We start from the raw sequence: 22,771 nt of genomic DNA, 5'->3' as shown, positions 1-22,771 counted from the left end.
GCCGGCAGGTTGGGAAGGGGCTGCGGCGGCAAGCGGGGCAGCTCGGGCGCTTCCCTGCGCATCCCGGGAAGAGCCGGCCGCGCGGGAGGCGGTGGGAGCGTCCTGAGCGCTTTGCAGAGGGGCTGAGGGCTGCTGGTGGCCTGTGGGCCTGTGGGCAGGGGGGCAGGCGCGTGGGTCCGGGCGGGAGTCTGTCCTGGTGTTGTATAAGCGGATATATGAGCGGATGAGTCCTCTGAGTATAGGAGTATATACGAGCCTGTGCATCCTTTCTCCTTGAGCTGCTAAGGACACAAGGATGCAGAATGCTCTCTGAGCCTTAAGGGAAAAAAAGGGCCATGTGTATTTTTCCCCGTTAATTTCCTTTGCTTTCTTTCCTTCCTTAGGATGAGAGGGTCTACACGAATGTTTCCTAGCCCATTCTGCATGCTCTGGCTCGCGCTCCTGTTGACGGCTGCCTCTGCCTCCCCTCTCGCCAACGGGAACAGCCCRTCGGCCCCTTCGCTCTTCTCGGGGGTGTACGAAGGACACACGTGTGTYGGTAGGTACCCAGCTCGTGTTTGCTTGCTGCGCCCGCCCGTTCCCTGCTACGCCAGAGCAGAGCATTGCTGTGTGCATCGTAAATCACTCCTTTATCTGTTTCAACAGCTGGCCTGCAAAACACACGTAGTCGTTGGTGAAATAATCACTGAGTATTTTGCAAGGCGAGCATGGGGTCTGGAGAGCTTTTATGATTTTGTTTTTTCCCAAAGTTCATGTTTTCGCTCTGCAGAAAATGGTGCCTGCAGTGGTGGCTTTAGCATTTGGAGGTCTGGGTGTGAAGCAGAGTGTGACTGCTCTCTGACACTTGCTCCTGCTCCCGATGCACTGGGATCAGCTGCAGGAAAGACTCACGGACTCATCTGGGTCTCCTCCGCTGTTCCATTCCCTGGGAAACTTTCCCTCAGACATGTGCAGCGCTGGGCTTGCCCTCTCGCGCGTGTCCCACGCAGGGGAGCCTGAGGGATGCAGTGGGGACACGTTCCAGCAAGTCCTTCCCGCGCAGGTGCCAGGGCAAGCACGGCAGGGCTCGCGGTGCCTCCTCTGCACACGGGCTGCTGCAGCCCCACAGCACAACTGGTGAAACTGGTGACACCAGGGCCAGCATGAACCATGGCAGCCATGCAGCTGCAGGGGGACACTGTCAGCCTGCAGAAGTTAGGTTTTTGCCATGTAAAACAATGTGTAAAACATACATCGTTCAGTATTTCAACACTGAAGTTATCAAACGTTTTGGGTTTGGCTTCTGTTGGCTTCTCGAGGCATTTTTGCGCTGCAGACACAAACCGTGCCATCGTTCTCCATGCTTCGGACGGGAATACTTCCTTTCAGCCCCACATTATGTTTGTCACAGCTCAGGGAAATACCCATGCTGACAAAACCCGGGCTTTTGCAGCCCTGCCAAGGCAGCCCAGGGAAGGACTATTTGGGAAGGGTTTGAGAAAGAGCCGTAAGGAAGTCCTCTATGTATTTTTTTGGCAATATAGACTGAGGCAGCGTTTTTACCATCACCTCCCTAGTGAGAAATGTCTATTGCAAGATATATAGGGGATTTTCTTGAAGGAATGGACTTGCTCAAGCAAGTTAAGTGTTTGGTCATGTGCCTAATGTTTTGAAGCTCTTTGCCTGGAGTTTTTCTTTTTGGAGGGAAATGGAATGGCTGCACACGGAATAGTCATTTCTGATCACTCCTCTGTGTGTATAACCTGCATGATGGAGACTGTTATTATGTTAATAGCCCATGTCAGTCAGTAAATGGATGCTCTTTCAGTAGGAAAACCAAGATTTGTTTTTTGTCATGAAATCTTCCCACTGGAACTGTCACACTCCTTGAAGAAATAAGTAGAACTGATGAGAGAGGAAAGTGAAATGCTGGTCAGGTACCCCAGCTGAATACATATAACTTGGTGCCTTCTTTCTGTGTCCCTCTTAGACAGCATCTTCTATAGCATAGTCTGGTCCTACTGGGGGAAGACCTGGAGGCTTCAGGGGCTCCCCAGTTGTAGCACTTCCTGGGAAATGTATTTTGGTAGGGATCCATGTCCCCAAGGAATAACAATGTTAATGTTTAACATTTAATATGTTAATATTTCATCATATCTAAATTATATTCCATTATTAATGAAGCATTTTCAAAGGTTTATTCTCCTCTCAAATATAACAGATTCCTGTAAAGGGTCTTTGCAAATCATCCTGCTCTCTAATGAAGACAGTTTCATTTAGATGTGGCGGAAGCAACCTCCCAGCTGGTAGAGGCTACCCTAGAAAATGGGGCAGGCAACGAAAGATGGGGAAGAATCACTGCATTCACCTCCCTTCAAAATGGTGAAGAAAGAGAATTAGGGGTATTGTAGATCAGCCAGTTAAACACTAGTTCCTGGAAAAATCCTGCAATAGTTAATTAGACTTYCTCAAAGCACCTTCCAAAAGCAAATATAAGGGACTAATTGGGTCTATTCAGGAGAAGCAGTATCTGACTAACCTGACTTTCTCATATGGCCAGTAGACACAGAAGCAGCAGTAGATGTTGTAGCTTGGCTTCAGTAAGGCTGTTGGCACTACCTCAGCACTAATCTAATGGCCAAGAGATCTGTGACATTAATTAAGCTTCTACAGGRCAGGAAAAATACTGGTGGGTGACCTTACACAGAGAGTAATTACCAGCGTCTCATCCCCAAATGGAAGGCTGTACAAAACAAGGTCACATAGTACCTTCCATCTCTTCTTTAATCTGGATGCTGAAACAGTCTGCTATTGAATTAGCAGCTGATATAAAGCTGAGATGCTTTGCAAGTACTGTGGAGGACAGGGTTAGCTTCAAAACAATCTTGGAAGCTTGGAGCATCTGACTAAATGAAAAGAAAGATGACTTCAGTCTGGGTATGTTCGCTTTTGGGGATGTGCATCAAGAAATGTGTGGAGTGACTGGGGCTTTCAGAGAAAAACAAATGTAAACTATAAGGAGTGATTGAATAAACTGGAGATAATTAGTCTAGAGAAAAAAAAAAATGAGAAAAATGTGAGAGCTGTTCTCAGCAATGTTAAAGGGGTAATACATTCTCCAGATCCATCACAGATATGGCAAGAAATAACAGAAATAAATATCAGCAGGGACATTCAGGTTAGGAGAAAGTTTTTCTAACAGTAGAGGAAGGTAAGCACTGCCATCAGCTCCTGTCATTGGAGGTCTTAACAGGTCCATGTCCATCCCTTCTCCTGAGAATGGTGTAGATATCATTGATTAGCTGCTACAGCAAGAGCTTGTGCAAGATGACTTCTCCCAGGCCACTTCTCTGCGGTTCTGTGCTGTGATTGCAAGGATCATTTGCAAATAGCAGGGTTTATTTATTTTCTCCCYAGCACCAGGCTGCCCTACTTCTTTTGCCGATTAAGTTTGACTGCCCTTTTCGGAATAAGGCCATTAGTCAGGGAGCACTCAATACCCTCGGAGAGCAGCACTTTCCATCTTCCTCCCTAGCTAGCTAAGATGCTGTGGTTCAGCAGATGGAGGAGATGGAAATTTCACCATCTTAGAGCCCAATATAATGCCATTTTCAGCAACCTTTGTGAGTCACCTCTTCCRCTCACCCGTGAGAATATAATTCCTAATATACCTGGCACCTTATTGAAGCATATTTCCAGTGCTTGGATTATGTTAAAGAATGGATGCCTTTGAAGCTTTGCAGCAGTATAAAATGCTAACTTCTAGTTGTGCTGCTTTGTTTAATAGTCAGCATCCTAAGCCGTGTGCCTCTGTCTAGCTGTGCCTGAATGCTGGGATGACAAATGTTGTGCGGAGCAGCACCAATGGTGTTTGGAGCTCCCAATAACTCCACACAATGCAACATGCCAGGTGGAGTTAGAGGCTTAATTACGCTCAGACAAAGTGGTGGTGCTCATATTGTCTGGGGAGGCCTGGCGACAGAACATGTAATTTATAGTTCAGTGGGTCCTGTAAAAAGGCTATGCCCTGTATCAGTGTGGTACCACAAGGAGTTTTATTCCATGTTTGGGCCTGATTTTGATGGCAGCTGCACCATAGTCATGCTGCAGAACCTCTGCTTGCTTCCCTGATGTTGCTCATACTATATATATATATTTATATATATATATATATATGTTGCTATTAATTGAGAAAAAACAAACATGCAAGCAGTGCAAGAGTGATACTAAAGCTACTGACAACCTTTAATCCTTTTCTTTGGGGATTCGTGCTTTTCACAAACAAATAGAAAAAAATCACCCCAGATCTTACTGAAAGGTCATGACTATAAAATGCAAATGTGTCTATTGACTACAATAAAAAATTATGCTTGGATTGCATGCATACCTATATGCATGTGTATGTATATGCAGGCCCATATACTATATATTTTTTATATGTGTGTGTGTATATAAATATATTTATTGTATGTATATATTTATACACACACACACACTTATTAGCATATGTAGACTTGGACATTTTTGTATGGTTTACTCCTCTGATATTTGCTTTCGGTATAAATTTTTCTTTGATAATTTATTTAGTTTGGTTTTCTGGTTGGCTGTTGATTCCCACAGCAATCATTTCTAATGATTTTAGAAACTGTATGTCTGAAAATATTTTTAGGAWACAGTCCCAGTGTCAAGAAATAACACAACTTCCCCAGAAACTATTCAGTAAGCTTTCAATACYCTTTCCTGATTTGGAAAAGAAAAATGTTAATGGCACATGCATACAACTTTTCTATTAATTAATGCAAAAACATTACCATTAGAAATGCCTAGGGCTATAGATTTTGTTAAATAAAGCTCTTTAAAGTGTAATGTAGGAAATGCCAGGATTTATGCAGCTGGTAGGTATGGATATGAGAGTCTTCCACAAGATGGTAAGTGAATTTTCTGTACTAGCATATCTGCATCAGAGACCTCCGAGGGTGTCTTAAGGAAACAGTGTTGAGTGAATAGAGCTCTTTGAAGTCAGAGGCCAGAAGTGACTCCCTGCTATTGCATGAACTGCAGAGGGGTGAGCAAAGAAAAGGTGATAAATGATATTTGCAGGGTTTGCTGTTTTTGTTATCATGCTTCAGCACACTTTAAGTACTGCTGGATTATAGTAGTATTTTTAAAAATGTTTTTAGCCAGTACACTACATGCARTTTTATACACTGTGACTAGATGGGTAATACTGTACCATGTAGCATTTCCAAGATAATTATGACTTTGGGGGTTGGACAAAGTCCAAGGTTCTTTAATGCAGAATTTAACTGGGGCTAATATCTCTATTGGCATCAGCCACAAGATCCTTCCACCGTTTCTGGTTTCAGGATAGACTAATATACTTGARTAAAAAAACTCCCTAACTCTTAAGAGTTATGAACCCTTAAGAACCCTTGACTTATACACTGTAGTCATTGTCCTTAAGAGAAATAGTCAAGACCTCATTGCTAATATTCTTTCCTGTTTTTTTTTTATGTAACGTTATACTCCTTTTTTTGTAATGTAGTAGTGTGATACTTGAACAAGCATTACATTAATCATGAAGTACATTGGACTGAGAATAGCAAGTCTGGATGTTATGTCCTACTTGAAATCATGCATTCACAATTGCATGTACAGATTAACTAGCTGAAGGAATACAAATTTGCTTACACAGAAAAATTCATTTAGATTAAGAGAAGATAGGAATTTACATCAAAAATGCTTATTTTTTCCCATCTCTCCATATGAATGCTCTTACTTCAAACAAGAATGTTTTCTTCCGTATTGAACCATTTCTGGATTAGATGAATTTGGAAGGAGGCATTTTTCCTCCAAAAAACCAGCATCCTCTCTAGGAGTCACAGCGTGATCTAGCAAGCTTTTTAGACTGACCCTAGAGACTGCTCAGCTCTATGTACTATTTTAAGAGAWGCACAGGAGCCTATGACTTAAGACAGTCTGAAATGGAAGAAGCAAGGACTGTGTTTTGAGAAAACCTTCATCTTTTGTATAAAGACAGGAATGGGATAAATGGATTCTTTTTTCACAAGGGTCATGCTTCTGCAGACAAATAGTAGAGGTAGAAATGGCCTTGTCCCCAAAATCTTTCCTTTTCTTTTTTTTTTTTTTTTTTTGGCCAATCTTTAATTATTTTTTCCTTTTCTGAAGCTCTGCACAATTAATAAAGAGGATTAGCTACTCCTTCCTGGCGTAGGAAGAAAATCAACCCTCTCCTGTGGGCAAAACCAACAGTCACCAGATCTGCTGCTGCCTGCTGGTCCCCATGGGTCACATAGTCCCTGTCTTGCAAGTTTGCAAGACAGGGATGGCAAAGGGGAGAAAGGCTGCCTGGTGGGATGAGGAAGGTCTGCCACACTCAAGAGCATGATGTAGCAGGTGCCAGAAATCCCATTTAACAAAGTTTTACTCAGACAAATATATCTACAGACCTGACGCTTAGAGAGGCAGCTCTCAGAATCTAGACACTTCTTGACATCCGTAGGTATAATTCTAATTATAGATTCTTTCAAACCATTGCGGCAGGAGCGGATTAAGTTAAATAGTCTGCTCATACTGCCAGAAGCTTCATGGCTGAGAAATGAATCTCTCTAGCTCTGATTTTATTATTGGGGTGTCATTTTTTTCCAAGACTATTGGAAATGTCATTTTATTATTAAACGTTATTTTCAAATACATGGGGAGAAGCACTTCCTGACATGTGAGTTTTCAGATTACTGCTGCTGAGCAAAATGGTTATGGCTTTTTCTTATCTCTCCAGAAATTAATAGCAGATGGGACAAACTATCTCTAAAAGAGACAGGCATTTTATTAATATCAGAGTCTAGTTTCTAATGGCTGGTAGGCATTATAATACCAATGAATTTCTTTCACAGAAAATATCCTTCAGCCTGTCAAACCATTGAAACCCATTATTAAGGCGCCACAGTGGAGTCAATCTCTTCAAACTTGTTTATAGAGAAAATCATACACAGCTACATAAAATGCAGAGCTTTTACAAACCTTTAATTATGAAGCCCATCTAGTCTGCCTTATATGTGCCCAGCTCACTAGGAGAAATAAATCACATCTTAATTTCTATTAAATTAAAAGCAACTGATAGTTGATAATGACTGCCCAGTTCTGGAAGTGGTTTTCTACTGATCCCAGCATACTGAAAAGCTTATATTCTCACACACAACGTTATAAGTAATTAAGCAATGAGATTCCCACAGCCAAAGACAGCTGATTTCCCTCTTTCCTTTTCAACTAGTTAATAATTTTCCATCTTTAGCCCACAGAATTAAGAGCCATTAAAGACTAGGACAACTTGTTAGTTTTCCTGATGATTTACCTATTTAGGGCTCAATGAGGTGCTTTTTTTTTATGCTTGTTGCTTCTTGAATTTTTTAATATGTAGTGACTTTTTATACTGTAGCCAACGGTGAGCTCTTGTTCTTCCACTAAATCTGGAGAGAGATGATATATAAGATTATAAATACAGTAGGTTTTTACTGGTAGTGAGAATATTTGGAGTTAACCTCAGTTTATAGACACCTCTTAAGGCTTTACCTATACAACATAATAACTAGGATTCACCAGATAATTGATCTGAATTATTTACTGAGGGGCAATTTAGGTGAATTGCCTCCCACCTCCTGTGCCCTCCCAAGAATCAGTCCTTCTCTTGTGTAATTTACTGTCTCTAGGACAAAATCTTCTCCTGAGGACATGAGTCTAAATTAAATGCTTTGAAATCAGCAGMGTTGCTATAAACATAAACTAGAGTTTCTCCAGGTAGGGACTATTGTGGGGCAACCACACATGTCAGCAGACCATAACGAATAAAGGGAGGTAGACCAAGGACACCTGATAAAACCCGAGATAGAGAGAGCAATTAAAACAGTTCATCCAGGAGATACAAATAGCTCCTGGGCGGCTGAAGGACATTTTGTTCCTGGAGAGAATATTTTGAGGGAACAAAGACACTCCAGATGCAGATTTGGAGACATCAGCTGCTAAGGACACATGGAGCTGGAGCATCTGTATTTACTTCTTTGACACAGGACAAGTTTTTCTTTATCTGCTTGTCCTGTGAGGCATTAAGTGGTGTCTAGAGTAAATACATTTAAAACATTTGAATGATCCAGATGCCATATCCAAGACAGGGGCATAACAGCATCCTCTATGGGACAGTAAAGACTCGTTTATGTGAGCAGGCGCTTTGAAGTTCATCTCAGTGGCTTTTTTCTCCAAGTAGTCAGGCTGTTATTATTTATATTCGTATAGCGTCTATTAGCCCAAGGTGCTGAATTAAGCACTTGACAAACTCAGTGATGACTCTATTAATTCTCCTGCGAAGCAAACCTCCCTCTGGGCCTGGCTCGATAGACACAAAAGTGTCTTAACTGACTTAATCAGCAGAGAAAATTTCTGCTTAATTGCCAGGAGACTGTTCTGTGAGTAGGGTTACCTGAATGATTGTTTTTGTGATTAAGAATTCTGTTTCTATTTGACAGAGCCAAACCAGAAATAGCTATCCTTTCTTCCTTTGTAGGACTTTGACAAAAGAAGTCTTTTGTGTGTGTGTGTGTGTTCCAAAGAAAAGTGAAGTGCCCCAGCTATTTTTATATCTTTATCCTCAGCCCAACTTTTTTGATGACAAGCGCTTAGCCGGCAGTATCATTCAGCCAGCAGCTCAGCGACTGTTTGTCCACAACCCCCTTTTTCTACTCCAATTCTAACAGAAGAGATAAGACCCTTTTGTGATAGTAGAAAAAAAAGGATGCGCGGATGGCTGAGTGAGAGAGATAGGAAACTCTTGGCACCCCACCCAGAGAGAAGACTTTAAACAAACTGCTGAGCCTGCCTTTAGGATGAATAACTCCAAATTCAAACCCATTGTATTGGGATTCTGGGTACTAGGCACGGGATCTAGAGGGAGGATTTGTTGCCTCCTCATCTGCTGGGCTTGTTGGGTCTCTCCTGGCACAAGCAGGAGGGCTGACATGGTATTTTGATTTTTTTTTTTTTTAATCRGGCAGAACTTTACAATGAAATAAAATCCCCCCTTACAGTGCTGCAGAGAGGTTGCCCTCACTTAGTGCTTTTGCACCCAAGTTGCTCTACTTGAAAACGGAAGTTGCGGCGGTTAATATTTGTTCTGTGCAACAGCAAAGGCARMGCAGGAAACAYGGCCCCCTGTTTCTGCCCGACCACAAGTGCAGTGGGGCGAGCGAGGCGCACGTGGGCTGTGGCGGGAGCACAGTGGTTTGCAGGCTTCCTCAYGGCACGGCAAGGAGGGGTCGGAGGCAAGGGAGAGACTGAGACTTCTTTGGCTCTGAGCTTGAAACTGAGCAGTGTGCTTGGGCCACCTGAGGCCTTCAGCGCTTCTCCTGGTGCCTYCGCTGCCCTGACACCCCGTCCTTAGGTCCCCTTCAGGCTCTGTCTCTCCACCAGCCTAGATTCTCTSCACACTTAGGCATGTTCCTCTTGTTAACGCTGTTAACCTCAGCATTGCTGGTGTTTCCTTCTCCTCACCTTGAGAACTTCTGAACTGAGGTCAAGGAAGATCGGCCACATCCTCCTTCACAGCTTCACTGCGTGGCCTTGGTCTRCCTTAGGTGTCTTTAGTTTTCTTGTGAGGGCCTGGCTCGGAACGATGAGAAGTAAAGCAGTCAGAGCTCTTTCTTTTAGAAGACAACAAAAGCCCAGCACCTTGCTGTCGTTATTCTCATCCTTCTGTCTGCTATAGAGTCTTCAGAGGAAGCTTGGCCTTGATAAGAGAAAAAAAAAAAGGAGATATTAAAAGACTATGTGATTTTGTGTTTAAGACATCGTTTTGGCCTTCAATAAATCTGMATTTCTTTGTCACTGAATTTTTCCAAATCTCCATCCCCACAGGTAAAGAGCCATAGGAAAAAAAAAAAAAAAGAAAAACAGGGAAAGGGTAAACCTGTTTGTTTGCATTTGAACATTGTTTGCTTATGCTGATAATTCAGYGTTGTAAGTGCAGAGAGAGGCAATCCCTTTGCAGTGTTTTAAAGCATATTTCTAGGATGTGCACCACTGTGTCAGCACCAAGTCTATCCAGTTTCGGTCTCTTCTTTCTGAGGCCAAGTGCATGACACTGCTTGGCCCCAAACTACCATAGTTGCCTCCCCCTCCATCCTTCCCCTACCTGGGTGGCTGCATCTGAACGTGCTCGAGATGGTCCCTGCCCAAGCACAGGCCTAAGCGCAGCCTGGAGCACGTTGGGCAGAGGACAGCCAAGACTCCTGCTGGCAGTTAAATAGGAAGCAGATGATCCTGGGCCATTTGTTCCTGCAGGTGCCCTGAGCGTGTTTTATCCTGTAGTTTGGATGTCACCTTAGATTTTACTTTTGTTCTCTATCTTCCAGATATTCTTTTTGCTTGGTGAACTATTGTTCGCTTTGTGAATTTTAAATTAAGTTTTAACTGCTTGGGCTGGCACATGGCCTTTTGAGGGGTTTACTGGGAGAAAGGGAATAGATGGAAGGAAGAGTGAGTTCTCTTTCTTTTTTTTTCTCAATTGTTTCTGTCTTCATTTATTCTATTCTTTTAGGTTGACTAGAGGTAATGGCTGTTAGCAGAATGATGTATACATCATTCTGCTGCATACTTTGAGTGAGGGTTTTATTTCTAAAGATGAGAAGTGGGCTTTTATTCTTGCAAAAAGGGCAGCAATTCATTGTTATTTCCACTGGATTACTTTATCTGAGGTAGAATAGGTAATAGATGAAAGGATATTTCAGGTCCTATAGCAAGTTCCAACTGTATTACCTCGTCCCTGATTTGCTACTTGATCCATAGGAAGATCAAAGTTATTTATGTTGATAAACATCACTTTGATTTAATAGCACACTCGGAAGAAATTTAAAAGCGTTCTCTGAAGATTCGTGCAGACCTCTAAACCTAAACTTTAATGCGCCTAAACTTTAAAGCTTTGGAATGAGATGGATTTCCATCCACATCTGAATGTTGCAGTTCATTTTGATTTCTGGGCTGTGTCAGAGCAAATCCTGATATCTGCGATGTCTTGTAGGAGGGAGGAAGCATTTTGAGCTACAGGGAACACAAAGGGAAATCGTTTTATTATTCAGGCTASTGGAAACAGGCCTTCTGGCTCCCTGGAACTCGGACTATTTTATGCCACCRGGGATGCCCACCTTTGGTACTCCCAGGAAAGGCTGCCAGGTCTGACTCTTTTGGTCAGACTTTGCATGACCAAGCATAGCTTCTTTATAAAATGATGGAGTCCCTGCAGAGAGTGGCAGAGYGAGAGCAATGCTGCCTTACAGATTTTAAATATCTTCTTAAAATGACAGGCTTATGGTAATCAGGTGGATTTGGAATGATTGCTCTGTGGGGGTAACACTGGACATATTCCATCCCAGAAGGATCAGAAAAAGCACCGCACAACTTGAGAAAGACTCTATTCATGTCAAGATTAGCCRTGAGAAACAACCTGCCTCACTTGTCATAGAACATGTCCTCTGCCCAACCACAGGAGAGCAGAGTAAATTTAGGAGATGTTTTGGCTTTGGGAAATGTGTGATTGAGCCCAGAGGCCCTACATATGCCATTCACCACTGGACTGCAGAACAAATTCCATGAAAAGGCCACATCACAGTGGCCCAAATGGTCAGTGCTCACATTCAGTGCTATAAGAAGCAGGGAGTTACACACATTCCTCTGCTGGCATCTGGTCTCTGGTCAGATAAGTCACAATTTTTGAGTAAAGGCAGAACCTCACAGGTATTTTTTCCCCCTCTACACTCATATGCCATGGAACATCTCAAGAAATGAAATGGCCAACGACACCCAAGATTCCTTTATGGTGCAGAGTGCTTCATCAAATGACAGAGGTAATCGTATTCACTCTTCTGTTTTCTTTGTTTGCAGGCTGTGTGCTTGTGGTCTCTGTGGTTGAACAGCTTGCACAGTTGCACAACAGTACAGTAAAAGCAGCCTTGGAGAGACTATGCAACTACATACCTGGTAAGTGTCAAATAATATGCCATATGTTATGTTGGTACTGCTGTATTTCTCTGGTAATTAAAAACTTGTATTGTAGTGTGAAAATAAAATGCTTTATCTGCTTCTCAAAGAATGCTTCAGCATCTAAAATTAGTGTAGCTGAAAGACAGCAAGGTGTTATGAGCAGGGAAGCCAGTGGTATGACTCACCTGAATTCAGTGGAGCTGGGATTTCATCCCAAAGTTAGTACGGGTTGCATTAAGTCCACAGGCATTTCTGCACCTACATACACACRCACACCTTCCCCCACATAATTTTTTCTCCACTTAATTGGTGCCTTTGCAAGTAGCTTAAAAATAGTCAGGATCACTGTATGTTCAACCAMGTCTCTTTCTCATTGACATGGGTCTTTACAGCTACTGTGAAGATGGGAGTGATTCCAGGTATAGGATGCCACTATTGTAAAATAATAACAACTAGCTGAGGCTAGCAGATGTAAGATGTGAACTGTTCGGTCTGCATGGGGAAACTATTGAAATGTAACTCATGATATAAATCTCAAAAGCAATAGCCCTTCTATATGAACATTTACAGACTCCCTTTATTCTCACCCTTATTTCAGCACCGGAAAAGCATTTGGCTATCTAAAAATGCAACTCTGTAGACATCTTTATCATCCAGATAATGGTTGAAATAAAAGAATGACTTGATTCATAGATGAATCCGGTAACTATTTAAGTGACTAGATCCCAAGTTTATGATGTCTTTTTAATTTTATGAATGAAAAAAGATGGCTAAGAATTCGTCATTAAAAAGTCATTTATACAAGATTTCATGTATTGTGTCTCCAAGAAGCTCTCTTGCTCTGTAGTCTTTAGTTTCATAGAAGATATATGCAGAGTATCAATTTTCTCCTTTCTAAAATACTATTTTTGGAATAGGATGGGGCATGGAGGTAATTGCTAGAAATCATTCATTAACAGAATGATGCTTATCTGATTTCTGTTTAATAAATCATACTCTTAGTATTTTAAATTACAGGCACATAACTGTGAAGTTGCAATTAGAAGTCCTGATCCTGCTCTTAAAAACAAAAAATTCCTTCTTTAAAATATGAGTTGCTAGGTCTACATTCATGCTTCACTCAGTGAACCTTGTTCAGCTGACATGTCAAGATATTTTTGTTCAGCTGCCACTCTTTACACATAAAATCCTATTATCCCTTCAGTTAAATCTGTATAATCCAGTTACCTTCCATGAGATGCATGGATACAGACAAGAGAAAAAAATTGACCCTGAACTTGAAATGAGAGCAAAATCCTGTGGATTGTGCAGCAGCTACAGCCTAACCCAATTTATCCTCTCCCAGGCGGTGAACACTGAAATACAAATCATTGGCTTCTTCATGCTGCTTGAAACAATAGTTTGGGACTCGTTAGGAGAAAACCTATTAAAACAGGCTATGCTATTTCAGCTGAATAAATAATTTCATTGTTATGAACATGCCTACAGTTGCTTGCAGGAATAACAGAGGCAAATTGATGGCAATGAGACTTTTCCTAGGACTAAACAGGAATAAGAACTTGGTTTTACTATGGGCCTATATAATTTTCTTGCAACAAAAGCACAGATCAGTCCTTCAGTGAAGTTAGAAACTGTTCAAGAGCAAAAAATATTTAGAGAAAAGGAGAGAGGAAAATTTGTACCTATCAGTCCCACTGAATCTTTTAGATTATGTAGAAAACAACTATATTTACATAAATATGATACATAAATATTTACATAGRAATATTTGTTATGCATCTACTCGAAGCAACATGGCTTGTACTCCGGTGAGAAGTAAGAGTGGTAACGTTGTGGGTGAAGGAGCCTCTTGAGCAGACACAGGTGTCAGATCCAGGGGAATGGGCAGTTTTTTATGGCACAAGAGACGTTGCTAGTAAGAATATATGTTTGTGTGTGCACTGGCTGSCTGCCTGGTGAAACAGAGGTGCCCGGTAGGCGAAGCAAACTCTGAGACGTCGATCTCTGGCATCGCCTCTGAGTCATGCTCTGCTTCTGTGCCGGCCGCTGCTGTGTAAACACCTTGGAGCTCAAGTGGAAATGGCAACATGATTAATGTCATCTTCCGTGCAAATATTTGTCGTCTGGGATTTGGCCAAAGATTGTGTTTCTAGGACTGTGAATCTGCAGGAATTTTTTTCATGGTAAGAATGAGTCAAGTCGGAGTTTTGCACAGATAGAAGTTGGGCAAAATCAAATATACTAATTTCTGGCCAAATGTCTCCATTTTTTTCCTAATTTCTCCAGCTTTTAATTTGATTTAAGCTCTTCTCTTGTCCCCGAACACTCCAAATTATTATTTTTATTATTTTCTCTCTCTTCCTCTCTCTGACTTGGAGAGCAAGACCTGCAAGCAGTGCTCATGACTCGGGTCTGTTTTACTAGAAACCATTTTATGTTATTTCTATTCCTCCTTCTATTCCTTTTACTTCCCACCATTCTCCCTTCTGTTATCCCATTGGACAATTGCATTTTGAGCTCCCTATGCTCACAAGAAGATCTTTGACAAGAAATCAGCCTTGCCAGCAGCCCCCCAGCATCAGCTCCCCATAATGGACATCTGGCCAAAACCCTCCCCTCCTCTCAGTTCACACTGTGGGTTACAGCAGCCAGATGACTCCTCCAGGGCCAGAAACATTATGGAAACCAGCTGCCTTTGGAAGCCTTTAAGGAGATTCTCCTGTGGCTGTGCTAGAGAGCTCATGGAGAAGCTGGATCCTGTTTCTGCGTGTGCCTGGAGGGAGTCAAGCCTTGTCCCAGAGTGTTTTAAATAGTGATGATATCAAATGTGGGGTTACTGATGCCTGTGATGTGTTGCTTTTAGGTGAGCAAGAATAAAATCTGATTCTAGTCAGGAGACCAATTTTTAACTTGCAGATTGCTTCCAAAAGAGCCAGTGGAGAGRAATTATGTGGCAAAGGAGGCAAAGAAATGAGGCTAGCAACTTCACTGAAATAAGATATCCAGGGAAGCAGGGAAATCAGTTGTAGTAGCTACAGCAACTGCATCTCGATATCACTAGGAGGATGCCCAGAACTTATTTTCTTCTGCCCTGCTCCACAGTGTAGAGCCCACTTCCCCTCCTTGAGATGCAGGTTGCTGACTGGTGTGACTTAACTCTAGCAAGGAAAGCAGCTAGATCCCCATCTTGAGATATCTCCAGCCTGAGAGTGGGTCACATCCAAGGTTCCACAGTCTAAAATCTGGTTAAATTGGGCGCTTCAGGGATATCTGTATTTTTTTTTTTCCTGTGGAATATGAACATCTTGGGTATTTTCTTTCCCAACACCTATTTGGGTAATGGAGGGGCAAGGGAAAATGATATGTTATTGAAGGAGTTGTAAATTTGTTGTACTTTGTCATTGCAGCATGTGTGTGAACCTACCTCTTCATAGCTTTTAATAGTAACACTACTGCTGAAACAAGACCTGACACCTTCTTTGGATAATAGTTCCATGGTTAATTAAATTGCCTCACTTTTGTCACTCAGGCCAAGAAATAATCTTTTTTTTCTTCATAGGAACTGTCATATCAGTACTACTATCACGATACCTCTGCATTTAAACACACACATCTCCTGCAAAATTGTCTTTGTTGAAGACTTATAAAATGATAAGAGAACTTTTTTTTTTTTTYCCTAATATAACTACCTTAAATAAATCTATAACATGTTATCTCCTGGTCAGCACGAATGACATGTTTCATCTAGATTACAGCAAAGCAATCTGAGCTACCTTCCAGAAAAGGCCCATGCTGTCAAATGCAAGAGGAAGCAAAAAAGAATTGTCAAATGTTTTTAAAGTTTAATTATTTCTATTCAAYTGCTGTTCTACACAAATAGATTCTCCTTACTTGTACAAACACCCAGAAGTGCTAAGGCAGCTCTAGCAGCAGCGTGAAGTACTATATCATGTTCTGCACTTTGATTTATGTATTTGTTTTCTTTCTTCTTGCAAGCCTACCAAGTTGTTTGTTTAAACTGCTTAGGAAATGCTGTACCATATATAATATGGTTTATTTTATCTTTTATGCTATGCTATTTGCAGAGCATTTAACAAATGCTAGTTATCCTTTTCAGCCTTTCCTGTGTGGTTGGCTTAAAGACAGAGAGGCAATTTGAGTTACAGCATTACAGCCTTGGTTAGAAATTCAGATGGTGGGGTCATAGATTCAGGTGCATTCCTCTAAAATAATTAGGGATTTTCTTAGGAGAGAAAATCTCCTCTGTGTTATCTATTACAATATCAGTTCCATTGTGCTGAGTTATTTTATATTTTATGTTTTCTAGAAGATCTCCAAGGTTTCTGCTACCTACTTGCTGAATTTTATGGACCGCACCTAGCTGAACTGTAAGCCTCCCTATATCATTTCAAATCTCTGGTTCACTTGTTCTTTGCACATATGGATGTAGAGTCAGACCGAAGAGTGGTGTTTGCATTTTTAAAAGCACATTGGTATTAAAGCAGAGATGTTTGACAACGATTCTAGATTGGGCACTTGGGATGAAAGACCCCATGTAGCTGAGCGAATAAATACCGGATGCTGCTGGTAACCATTTTTGTAATGCATTTGAATCTCAGCTCAGGCCTACCTGAGGTAATTGCCTTCTGAATGTCAGCTCATTTGGCTGAGGGAGGAATTTGAATGACCTTGTGTGTGTATGACAGGCTCAGCAGAGCTATATGGTGTAGTATTTGTTTCTTGCTTTCCCTTCTGCCTTTAATCAATTTTTTGATTGCTAGCTATACCTGCTATCAGGCCTGGCCTCACTCATGCACGCTTTTGGAGGAGGTTTCCTACAGAAAGTAAAGAATTTTAAAATTTAYGTGTAGGTTATTTTATTTCTCTTTAAAGGTCCTAGATTAATTAACAATTTTTGGTAGAGCTTCCTCCTCCCTAGGGTTTTCTGTTTGTCTGTTTTATTTTTAAATCTAGCCAARGGATTTCAAATTGCTTACAGGACAAGGAAGTGCTATAATCAAAGATTTCAGCTTAATTCTAGATTAGCCCATAGTTGTGTCTCCAGTAAAGAAAGAAACCATCATAGAACTTGTGTGAGGTGATTAAAGGTTAAGGACCTTTGAAGGATTTCTGGTTATTTTCTGTAGCTAATCATTGAGCGTTTGTATGTGCCAAATTGCATATGTATTAACTTTAACCTTTAAATCTTTGTCATGCATATGATTGATTAAAAAACAGAACAGTCATAATGTATTTGACTCGGGTGCTGCCTGTAAAGCACAGTGCTTTTTCATCATCCTGGGATCCGATTTTAAATGCTGAGTAGGATGCCATGGCAGAAAATCATTAAGATCCAACACTACACTGAGCAGCGATTACAGGCCACAGTGAAGTGAGCCAGGACTATTGTATAGCACGGTGGAGATTTACCTTCCCATGGAAATAGCTTGTACCTTCAAGCATCCAGAAGAACATAATAGTCTTTGTTCTCACACCATTTCCTTCAGCATAGACAGGGAAATGAATGCTGATGTGGTGTGCCATTCCTTGAAGCTGTGTAAACAGGATCCCGGACAACCACTTTGTCATCTCTACCCTCCTCCTCAGGTGAGTTTCTTTTAGATGTTTTTCAAAATGGCAGGCCGTGGAAGGTCTTTTAAGCTAGAGCAGTAGAGCGCAGAGAGGCTTTCAATGTAGGTGCTTCATGTGGGGAAACAAATGTTGCCATTTCAAGTGGGGATGCATTCAGTAACGTCTGTATGGATGTTAACTGTATAGTACATTTTGTTTGCTTCCATGGCTACACATGATCCTGCTCTGCAGGTTCTCATAAGCATGCTTATCAAAGAGGGGGAATTGCAGGGAAACATTCTCTTGTACCTGAGTCTAAGAAAAGTAGTGTAGGCCAGAGAAGAGTAGGAGAAAAAAAGACACATTTTTTTCTAGATTTTACTGGCAAAGCAGTACAATAAGACCCAAGCAGGTATTCAGCTGAGGTTCATCTATGCTATCACATTACTGTGACATAGCAAGTCATCCTCTCGTTGCCTGATCTGCTATGACAGCCTGCGTAGGCCCTAGTTACCCTCTGCAAATGCAAAGTTATTTGATTTAGCACAGTCTGCAATGAAAGAGGCTTAAGCTAACTTGCATAACCTTTTGCCAGAGGCTGGAAGTATTTACATATGCAGTTACCACAGCTCTTATGATATACAGTGACTTACTATGCCATGGTAACTAGACTGCATGTCAGAGCTACTTGACTCTCTAACGCTTGCATCTGGGCATAGATGTTTAAACAGAGGTGGTTTGATTTTTTTTCAGTCATTGTGCAGCCCAATTTGCACTGAAAACAGCGAGAAAGTGGTTGTTTGGTAATTTCAAAAACTGAATATTCATTTAAGCAGCTATTTCTGAAAATCTTTCTTTTGCATATAAATGAAGTCCCCTTTGACTTCATCTAAAGATTGTAAAGATTTCCACAAAATGTTTTAAACAAGGCCTCACCCAACATCCATTAAAAACAGCCTTGTTATTGGCTTTAGTGAGCTTTGATTCATGTCCAGGTTGGATTTAGTTCTCCAGGATCTGAACACCTAAAAAAATAACTGATTTCCAAGAATGGCAGCCATGTGCCTAAGCACTTCATCTACACGTTTCTTGAACGCTGCCAGGGATGGGATAGTCACTCCATCACTTCCTTGGCCAGCCTCTTCCAATGCTTCACCCCTCTTTATGTGTAGAAATTCTGCCTAATGTCTCACCTGAACCTCCCCTGGTGCAACTTGAGGCCATTTCCTCTTGTTCTATCTGTAGTTATTCTCAAGAAGAGACCACCCCCTCACCTCCCTACAACCTCCTTTCAGGTAGTTGTAGAGAGGGATGAGGTCTCCCTTGAGTCTCCTCTTCTCTAGATTAAATAACCCCAGCTCCCTCAGCCGCTCCTCATAAGGTCTGTGCTCCAGCCCCTTCAGCAGCTCCCTTGCCCTTCTCTGGACACTCCGGTGCCTCAATGTCCTTCTTGCAGTGAGGGGCCTCGAACTAAACACAGTATTTGAGGTGGAGCCTCATCATCACCAAGTACAGGGGGACGATCACTGCCCTGCTCCTACTGGCTACCCTGTTCCTGATAGCAGCCAGGAGGCCACTGGTGCTCTTGGCGCCTTGGGCACTGCTGGCTCATGTTTAGCTGGCTGTCAACCCACATCCCCAGATCCTTTTCTTCCACGCAACTCTCCAACTCTCTCTGCCCCAAGCCTGTAGCRTTGCATGGGGTTGTTGTGACTGAAGTCATACAAGCCCCAGCACTTGGCCTTGTTGAACCTCATATGGATGGTCTCAGCCCATCGATCCACAGAATCACAGAATGGTTGAGGTTGGAAGGGACCTCTAGAGATCAGCTAGTCCAACCCTCCTGCTCAAGCAGGGACACCTAGGGCAGAGGCACAAGGTCGCATTCAGGTGGGTTTGGAAGATCTCCAGAGAAGGAGACTTCACAAACTTTCTGGGCAGCCTGTGCCAGTGCTCTGATTCAGCCTGTCCAGATTCCTCTGTAGAGCCTTTCTATCTTCAAGCAGAACTACTCTTCCTCCCAGCTTGGTGTTGTCTGCACATTTGCTGAGGGTGCACTTAATCCCTCTTCCAGATCATCAAAAAAGATATTAAAGAGGGCTGACCCTAACACTGACCCCTGGGGAACACCACTTGTAAACACTCCATCCACTTTTCCCCAGGCTGCATCAGACCTGCCCTGCTGCAATCCCTCCTTTAATTATCTCTAGATCTTTGCTCATTACACAAACATTTGCTAGTCTGTCACGTTCTGTCCTTGTCATTGCATGATTTTTCCTCTCTGACACTTCAAAGAGCTTCCTCGTAGCAGCTGCAGAGGCCCTGTCAAGGGCAGTGGGGTCTCTCTTTTTAATAAGGAGTCCACAAGGTGGAGAAGAAGGCAAAGACCTGTAGGCTTTCCCAGGAGTGTGCAAGCCATCTGTGATATGGTTGCCATCAAATCTCTGGGTCACGTTTCCCATCTCTTAGAGCAGATGTGGGACACAGCTGCTGGCACCTTTTACCTTCAGCTGCAACCCCATTGACTATGCTTTCTTTAAGGAAATTGACTGCAAATGTTTGATTTGTTTTGTTTTTAGCAAAATTTGGACTGGCATGCGTGTTAGTGCATGGCTCAGATGATAGTCTCTCTCCCAAGTGACATTCACATCCTACTTTTTGTCAAATTTTATTTGCCTCTCACCAGGAGTAGGGGAGACAGGACAACAAAACGATTTCTTGTACCTAAAGCTTACCTTCCATTTTTAGCACTTCTGGTGCCCCAAGAAAGTGTCAGGGGAGGAATGGAGCGCTGTTTATATTCATGCTCAAGTGGTTGATAAATTGTTGACAGTAACTCTGTGACAAGTCAGACTGAGTAAAGATGAAATATGGGTGAAGAAATTAATATACAGTCAGAGACAGAGAAGCATACAATTCAGTTTACCTCACATTTGCTTCTTTGGTTTGTAATTTGATTGATCACTTCAGTTATATGAGCCTACAAATGTTGGCTCAGTCCCCTGCCAAGTGTTTGAACAAGACTTTAATACTAATGGCTGTTTTGTTCAACTCTATTGATTTTCAGGTACATCGTTTATTCATTTAGGTTTTTGAATGAACATTTTCCCAGAATTAGTACCATATTTGTACTGATGAAGTGAGTACAATAAATGTGGAGTTAGTCATCTTTATAAAGCAGCAGAATATTCTGGTTTTAATTTTCTTTAACAAGGTAAAAATCAACTTATAGATACCTTTTTCAGTAAATAGTTAATTTTTTTTCTGCTTTTATGTTGTTCCTCTAGTAAAGTCCCGTCTTTCAAGGAGATGAGAGTTACTTTCAGAGGACTAGYAAACTATCTACATAATAGAGATATTGTAAACCAAGTAAATGATACATGAATTATATAACATACTTCCCTCGTCTCTGACAGATTAGCACAAATTAATTTTTGCCAACCTGCCTGGAGCCATTAGTGCTCTGTGATTATTGTGGGAGACTTGCCTGCAATTATGAATTAAAAATACTGCTCTTTTCGCAGGGAGTGAAATGCTCTCAGCTAAGGGTGGCCTAACTGGTGCATTCCCTGGGTGTGTTGACCCAAGGCAAGCATAAAATGTGCCTGGTCTCCACCAAGAGTGGGCCCCTTCCTCAGGTGGGCACCATATCTGCTTTTCTGGCATGCAGAGACCTATAGGAAGCTTGGGCAGGTCATGGGCCTGGCCCACTCCATCTCTTTGATGGGGACACATGGGCTCCACACTCCATGGCCTCTTTGCAGTTGTCTTTGAACTGAAAGAAGGGCAAACACATGTGCATTTGTAGGCTCATCTGCTGCATGTTTCCTGCAAAGTACAGGGTGTTCGTGCCTTTAGTATGAGAGCTGCGACACTGTCTGCTTCAAGTTATCAGAGACCTTGTGGTTACAGACTTTAGCCACATCTCCAGTAGTAAGGTGTTGCTGGTAGGTCTAAACTGACTATATAGAGGCATCTCATATCAGCAAAGACAGAATGATGCATGTTGATGTCGTGTGCCCTTTGGTATGCTCTTTTACCAACAAAATCTTCATTGGCAGAAGTGCTCATACTCACTGGCTTTGTAAAAATAAAAATCCCCTTTCTCATGCACTGCACACTTTGGAGAAAGTCTGGCCTTGCAGTTTTGATATTGGGTGTTGTGGTTGGAACTTGCAGCTTCTCTGGATGATGTGAATTGTCCAAAAGCTTTATTTATGCTAGAAATCAAATTTCAGTGGAGTTAATAGAAGTTTTCTTGTTTGGGAACTGGGCATTAAAATTAAGGCATACTTCCCATTTGAACCTGCACCTTAGGAGCCCATTGCCTTGCTGATAGGCAACTGGCATTTTGCAAAGCATAGTTAAAGAAAGGAAATGCATGGAAACAGCCAGGTCACAGTGAGAGTGATATGAAGTTAATGTATAAAGAAGYGTCTGCAGCTCCTCCAGTCTGCCAGACTAACTGTGGATGTATCGTCTCAGCCATCCAGGCTGTCTGAGCAACCAGTGTCTAGCTCAGGATCTGTCAGTTCTCAGCTAGACTTCAAGCCTTGTCAAGATAAAAGCCAGTAGGATCTGTTTGGAAGAAGCAAGCAGTTTAGGTTTCATAAACACACTCCTACTATTTATTTTCTTTTGTTCTTTTTTTTTTTTATTATTGTTTTTTGTGGAAATGTGAACTGTTTAGTGGGAGATGAGTCCGACGCCCAGACTTTGGGGTAGGAGTACTTCTGCACTCCTGATGAGATTAGATCTTCAGCCAATCAGCATCTTATGTATGTCATGGCTCCAAATTCTTGTTTTGTGATGGCAAAGCAGCTAGGATGTAGCATCCTAGGAAGTCCTGGGAAGAAAAATTTTCCCCCTGCCACCTCCATTAAGCCTTTCGGTTTTGGAAATAGGTAAAATCTACTAAAACATGAGATGCTTCTACTCGAGTCAGAATTGCACTATGAAGAAACAGTTTATACAAGCTATATAAAAAAGACACAGGCCTCAAATAAACCTGAAGGAAATATTGGTTCATCATCTATGTGATCCTCTGCTTAAATGAACCCTGTCATTTGTAAACGGGATGGCCCTCACAGAACACAGTCTCATAACTGATACCTGTGTGCCCTGCATGTGGCAAGAGGCATGGAGGAGGATAGTAGGCAGAAGGATATGTGAGGGAAGT

General features: G+C 42.0%; 1 protein-coding gene across 1 annotated transcript in view; it reads left to right on the top strand.

Moving 5' to 3' along the window:
* Positions 1-384: 384 nt before the first annotated feature.
* The window catches only part of AOAH (acyloxyacyl hydrolase), a 72,519-nt gene continuing 50,132 nt past the window's right edge, over positions 385-22,771 (top strand). The window contains exons 1-4 of the mRNA XM_026040832.1: positions 385-538; positions 11,923-12,018; positions 16,349-16,409; positions 17,529-17,628. Of these exons, the coding sequence (XP_025896617.1) occupies positions 385-538; positions 11,923-12,018; positions 16,349-16,409; positions 17,529-17,628 (411 nt within the window). The remainder of the gene's footprint in view (positions 539-11,922; positions 12,019-16,348; positions 16,410-17,528; positions 17,629-22,771) is intronic.

This window comes from Nothoprocta perdicaria, unplaced genomic scaffold (genome assembly GCF_003342845.1).
Source record: "Nothoprocta perdicaria isolate Ctin4 unplaced genomic scaffold, notPer1 scaffold_269, whole genome shotgun sequence".
Taxonomy (NCBI): Eukaryota; Metazoa; Chordata; class Aves; order Tinamiformes; family Tinamidae; genus Nothoprocta; species Nothoprocta perdicaria.
The sequence above is the reverse complement of the archived record's forward strand: the minus strand, read 5'-3'. Positions and strand labels throughout refer to the sequence as shown.